The sequence below is a fragment of the Puma concolor genome, chromosome A3 (genome assembly GCF_028749965.1).
Source record: "Puma concolor isolate L17-30 chromosome A3, mPumCon1.1.hap2, whole genome shotgun sequence".
NCBI lineage: Eukaryota > Metazoa > Chordata > Mammalia > Carnivora > Felidae > Puma > Puma concolor.
This window is the reverse complement of record NC_141669.1, coordinates 125,741,375-125,746,845: the sequence shown is the minus strand read 5'-3', so window position 1 is coordinate 125,746,845 and position 5,471 is coordinate 125,741,375. Positions and strand designations below refer to the sequence as shown.

The 5,471-nt window shown below is 48.5% G+C and overlaps 1 protein-coding gene across 2 annotated transcripts; it reads right to left on the bottom strand.

Annotated features, from left to right (window-relative positions):
* Positions 1–1,497: 1,497 nt before the first annotated feature.
* LOC147582758 (WAP four-disulfide core domain protein 15A-like) lies at positions 1,498–3,387 on the bottom strand. Of its 2 annotated transcripts, XM_086699868.1 has the most exons (4): positions 3,131–3,387; positions 2,830–2,988; positions 2,431–2,474; positions 1,498–2,218 (listed from the first exon to the last, which is right to left on the bottom strand). In XM_086699868.1, exons 1-2 carry the CDS (start codon positions 3,228–3,230, stop codon positions 2,831–2,833), a joined length of 258 nt encoding a protein of 85 aa, XP_086555994.1. In that variant the 5' UTR covers positions 3,231–3,387; the 3' UTR covers positions 1,498–2,218; positions 2,431–2,474; position 2,830. The 2 variants fall into 2 exon arrangements, with proteins under 2 accessions (XP_086555994.1, XP_086555996.1); XM_086699870.1 differs by lacking the exon at positions 2,431–2,474.
* Positions 3,388–5,471: the final 2,084 nt, after the last annotated feature.

The following is a 5,471-nucleotide window of genomic DNA, read 5'->3' as shown; positions in this document are numbered from 1 at the left end:
AGAGAGGCAGTAATAAAAATTTAAATGACCCAGAACTTAAAAGAAATCCAGATAGATATCGAGAGGGAATGCGGTGAAGAATAAGGGGACAAGGAGATATACATGAGGTGACACATATACGTGGAGATATACGTGAAGTGAAGGACAACAGAGAGACAGAGGGAAATGTGGCAGACAGAGCTGTTTGGTCAAAGGATGATTTCAGGTGGTCCAGACACACTAGGAAATGGGGCCCTCACAAAGAACTTGCCACTGTTTGCCAGGGTGCCCTTTCTTGGCCTGCCCAGTAGAAGGACTTGACCGAGCTCCTGCCTTGAGAAAGGAAGAGAAGGTCACCCCCAAGCTAGCCAGGAGCCCCTCCATCTCTGACCCACTCGGAGAGATATAGTAGGTGAAATTCATTCAGGCACCCTCTGTCAGCGTGGCCGACGTTCTAGATTGTTCTGTGTTCTGAGACTTCCTCCACCATTCCCCTTCTTGTGCTCCTCCTCCAGAGGAGGCAGCCCTGCCTTGTGGTCTGGGGGCTCTCCTTGTCTCCTTGCCTCCCACTGACCACCCCTGTCCCCAGGCATTTCTCCCAAAAAACTCTTGATTATCTAATCTTGTCTTGACATCTGCTTTTCAGAGGCTCCAAAGAACGCACACATCCATTTGTTTTGGCTTCAATTATTCAAGCAGGGACGGAAAAGAAAATAAGGAGGCAGAAGAAGTTTTGGAAAAGTAAGAACATGTGTTTTTCTAATACATATCATTATTAAATGAAGACGGTTTTCAGATTTCATTAGAAACATTAGAATGAGTGAGGTCCCTTGGGTGCCTGGGTGGCTCAGTGGGTTAAGTGTCCGACCTCAGCTCAGGTCACGATCGCACTGTTCCTGAGTTTGAGGCCCTGCATGGGGCTCTGTACTGACAGTTCAGAGCCTGGAGCCTGCTTTGGGTTCTGTGTGTGTGTCTCTCTCTCCGCCCGTCCCCTGCTCGTGCTCTGTCTTTGTCTCTCAAGAATAAACATTGAAAAAAATTACAAAAGGAAAGAGTGAGATCCCCATTGTATTTATTTTTTTTAAAGTTGATTGATTTATTTTGAGAGAAAAAGGAGGGAGGGGCAGAGAGAGAGGAAGACAGAGAATCCCAAGCAGGCTCCGCTGTCACTGCAGAGCCTGACGTGGGGCTTGATCTCATGAACCATGAGATCATGACCTGAGCTGCAATCAAGAGTCAGATGCCTAACTGACTGAGCCACCCAGGCACCCCTCCCATTGTATTTAAATGAAAATACTCACCATATCCCTAAAATTTTAGCACTTGCAACCATGTAAGTTATGATGAAAAATATTATACGTCAACTTGAAACATTCTAGGCAACAGCAGCTTCACAAAACTTTGTTTCAGGTGTGTGTGTGTCCAAGAAAAATAAATTTCGTGAAGGCCACGCTCCCCGACCTGAAATCCTTGTGTGACTCCTAATCAAGACTGAATCACATAGCAGAAGGTAAGAAATGCAAGGGTATCATTTCATTATTAGGTAGCTTAGGGGCTGCACCCCCACACTAAGACTTAAGGTTGCTAAACTGGGTCACAGTGTTTCTTTTCCCGATTTATGATGGGTCTACATTTGAGACCCTAAAGTAGCTTGGAACAAAGGCACGACCTGCTCCATTTCCAGCCCTAAGTTCCAGACGTGGCCCGAGAACACGCTACTCGCACAAGTGGAAAGGCAGCAACACCAGAGACAATCATCCGTCTTCCTCATCCACCTGGGGGTAATGTGTACAGCTTTCACAGGATCCAGACCCAGAAGATATGACTCAAAAATGCCCCTGGAATCTGATCAACAAAAAATCTGAAGGTCAGGAGACATTGCGAGAGAGAAACACATCCGAAAAAACAGAAGTGCAAGAACCAAACAAAATGAAATGTGAAACAGTAACTTCTTCCCTTTTAACAAACTCTAAAGGACCCCCCCCCCCCCCCCCCGCAAAGGCTGAAGACAGAGAAGCGAGGTGGGGGGCGGGGGGATATCCAGGAGTCATAGATTTTCATGTAGTTTTAAATATACAACACTATTTCTTTCTGTTGTTTTCATATTAATAAGCATTTAACTTTTTGATGAAAGAAAGTTTGGGGAGTGAGAAGAGCGTGGAGGAATTGGGGGTCAGTTATCCAGGTCTCAGCCGGTGCCCATGGGTCTTCTCAGGTCTGGTTAAGAAGGGGTTTCTACCTGGGGAGAGAGGAGGGAATCAGAGATGTGGGAAGGTGCAAACTGTAGCGGGGTGGGGGGCATAGACTGGGTCCCCAGACCACCCAGGGCCTGAATCCTGCCAGCTACTCTCTTCCCAGGGGCACTGGGAGGTGCTGCCCAGGAATCAGGGACAAGGGAGAGAGAATTCCAGGAGAGACATCCTCAGGAATGAGAATCTTAGAATCCCTTACCTCACATTTTTAATGTGGAGAGGAAAGTGATTCACTATTATAAGCTGTAAGAAAAAACAATGGCAATTGAAAATAATCATACTAAAAATTCGGGAACAGTTGAGGGGCTTGGAGATCACTTCATCCAAACGGCACCACCATTCAAAAGAAAGGCGAGATGTCTATTACAGGAAATTAAACTGCGCCTTTTCCTCGGAAGGGGTTCTTGGGGCCTCCCTCTCTAGGGCCCACGAGACGAATTTCAGGGTAGATCCCAATTGTAAAGCTCTGTTCTCCAAGGTTTCTCAGGGCAGTGACGGTTCTCGATTCTCTCCGGGACACCGTGTTCTTCGGGAACATTCCTGGGGCAGAGGCTAGGGCAGCAGACGCGGGGTTGGGGCGGGGGTGGCGGTGTCTCACCTCAATCCCAGCTTGTCAAGGGCTCCAGACACTGCTTCTTGCAGTTGTAGAAACAACACTTCTTCGTCCTGCGGCAACCCTTATCGCGCTTGCACGCAGGGAAGAGGGTGAAAGGGCATTCAAGAAGAAACTCTGGGCAATAGCCAGGTTTCTGGTAAGCTGGGGAGAAATGCCACAGGGTGAGGTGGGGGCACCGGAGCGTCGTGGCCAGGCATCGAGGCCGGCAGGTCCCCGGGACCGCTCCGAGGAATGTTCCCCCACCCCAGCCACACGCGAGCCCGCTGCGCCCGGACACACTCACGCCTCTGCCGCTTCCGCTTCGCGGGCTGCGCCGTGTGCAGGCAGACGAGGAGGAGGAGGAGGAGGATCACGGCGAGCGCGTAGAGGCCAAGCAGCTTCATGGCGCTGCCAAGCGTGTGCCTAACGCGCGGTCAGATTCTTGGCTTATATCGCCTCTGGCGGGGGCCCGCCAGCAGGGGGCGGTGTGGTTCCCAGGGTCCAAGGTCACAGGTGCCTCTCTGGGACCAGGAAAGAGCAGCGGTTTCCTTCCCCACACCCCCCAGGAGAGGCTCTGCAAGAACTCCTAGGCGTCACTTTGTAACGTGCGAGAGCCCAGGAGAGCTCCCGCCTTTTCAGGGAGGGTCCGGGCTGGCCTGGCCCCTGATTCTTCGTGCTTTATGGAGTGGATTTTGAGGCAGTAGGAGGGAACTGGCTTTCCCCGGGGGCGCTCGTTAGATCGGACAGACTCCTCTCTTCTCACTGTGTATCCAGAACGATGTAAAACCCATACCTCTGAGCAGATTTCAGAAATGGGTACATTTGAAGAGCTTACTTTGAACAAATGAACATTGGAAACACACACAGGCACAACAACAAGGCAAGAAAATGAGCTATTAGCAAGATAATATCTAGATTTACGAAGACTAGATTTATGGAGACTATCAATACATTGGGCACTGACGAGACAGAACTTTAAGATGTGTGATGAATGTTTTCTACCGCCGGTCTTTATGCCTCCATGACCTCGTATAAACTTCATTTGCTGCTGAGGTCAAAAGTCTAACTGCAGGTCACTTTGGAATGTGAAACCAAGGCCCCAAGACCGTGCTGGCTCTCCCTGCCCTCCCATAAAAGTGTATGATGTCCCTGCTTGCTTGGTGGCCCTTTTCTGCAGCTGCCTCCCACAGCTGATCCCGATTCTCCTGTGTGTATCCATAAGTCTGCTTCTTCCCATTGCTTAAGATGGGTATGGTTTTTTTCAACACTATATGGTCGGTTTAACTCTCAGAAGTCGGTAGAATACTTCTTATTAACAAATAAAGGGAAAATCATGATCATCTTCACATCAGCAGTAGAATATATAAAAAAAAATCATTTCTCTGTTGATGGTAAAAGAACATACTGGCACAGGGTTAGAAGTTCACTGAGTTCATTTGATAGCAAGCGTCTATGAAATCCCTATTACGGAGGTAAGTACTTTCAGAATGCTGGAGTCAGAGCTGCCCCTCCATAAAAGCTGTTCGAATACTACAAATATTGTCAAAATCAACCTTTTCAGGATGTTGGGACTTACCAAAGGCTTGCAACAATCTATGAAGTGTTTATTCAAGAAGAACAGGTGAATCTCAACGAGAAGAGAGAGCGCTGTGGCCAATTGATTTGCCCCGTTCCCATCCCTTTCTTCCTGGCTGTGCGGCAGCCCGGGGGCCAGCGGGCTTGCGCTGCGGTAGCTCTGAGGACCAGCAGAATGGCAGGTGCAGAAACAGAGAATGGATTTGATGCTACTCAAAAGCTCCGTCTCCAGAAAATTGTCACTATTTGACCTGTCTGGCACCTTCCTTTTTTTATGAAGAGCCTGTATTTATTCCACATAACTCAGAGCTTGCTTTTTGTGCTCAGTCCTCTCCCTGGGTCAGTCCTTTTGACATCGTGGCTTCTTCAGACAAGGAGACCAATTGGAGCTAATGAGAGCCTGACCACAAACCCTAAAAGGAGGAAGTGGGGAATGAAATGTCCAGGAGGTTTTGAAGATTCTATCCTATTCACGAGAATTCATGGGAATCGAGAGGCCCACACACACGCGTGGGGTTGTGCTTCTGGCTGGGGCTGTGTACATGCCTCTGAATAGAGGCCAGCCTGCTGCTCCATTTACATATTGGCCACATCCTTAATCTCGATTAGGATTTTACGGAAGATTGTGATGGTTGTCATGAACTTACTATTCAGGTTGGATACCATCACTATTTTGGGATCTCTCTTGGTGTCCACCTTGTTGTATATGATTGAGTGGTTCTTGTTTTGTTTTGTTTTTTAATTTTTTAATGTTTATTTTTGGGGGGAGAGAGAGAGAGAGAAAGAGACAGCGTTGTGGGGGGAGGGGCAGAGAGAGAGAAAAGGAGACACAGGATCTGAAGCGGGCTCCAGGCTCTGAGCTGTCAGCACTGAGCCCCACGTGGGGCTCGAACCCACAAACCACAAGATCATGACCTGAGTGGAACTCGGAAGCTTAACTGACTGAGCCACCCAGGTGCCACGAATGGTTCTTGTTCTTGATATTAGCCTGGCATGTCACTGTATATAGGCCATGCCCTTGATTAGGATTTTGTGTCTGATTATGATCACTGTCACATACTTGCTTTAAA

Bases quoted from the DNA above. Each gene is read 5' to 3' on its own strand.
- LOC147582758 (XM_086699868.1), bottom strand. From the start codon at position 3,230: ATGAAGCTGCTTGGCCTCTACGCGCTCGCCGTGATCCTCCTCCTCCTC. The intron at 2,989-3,130 runs GTGAGTGTGTCC...ATTTCTCCCCAG, and splicing joins GAAGCGGAAGCGGCAGAGGC to CTTACCAGAAACCTGGCTAT.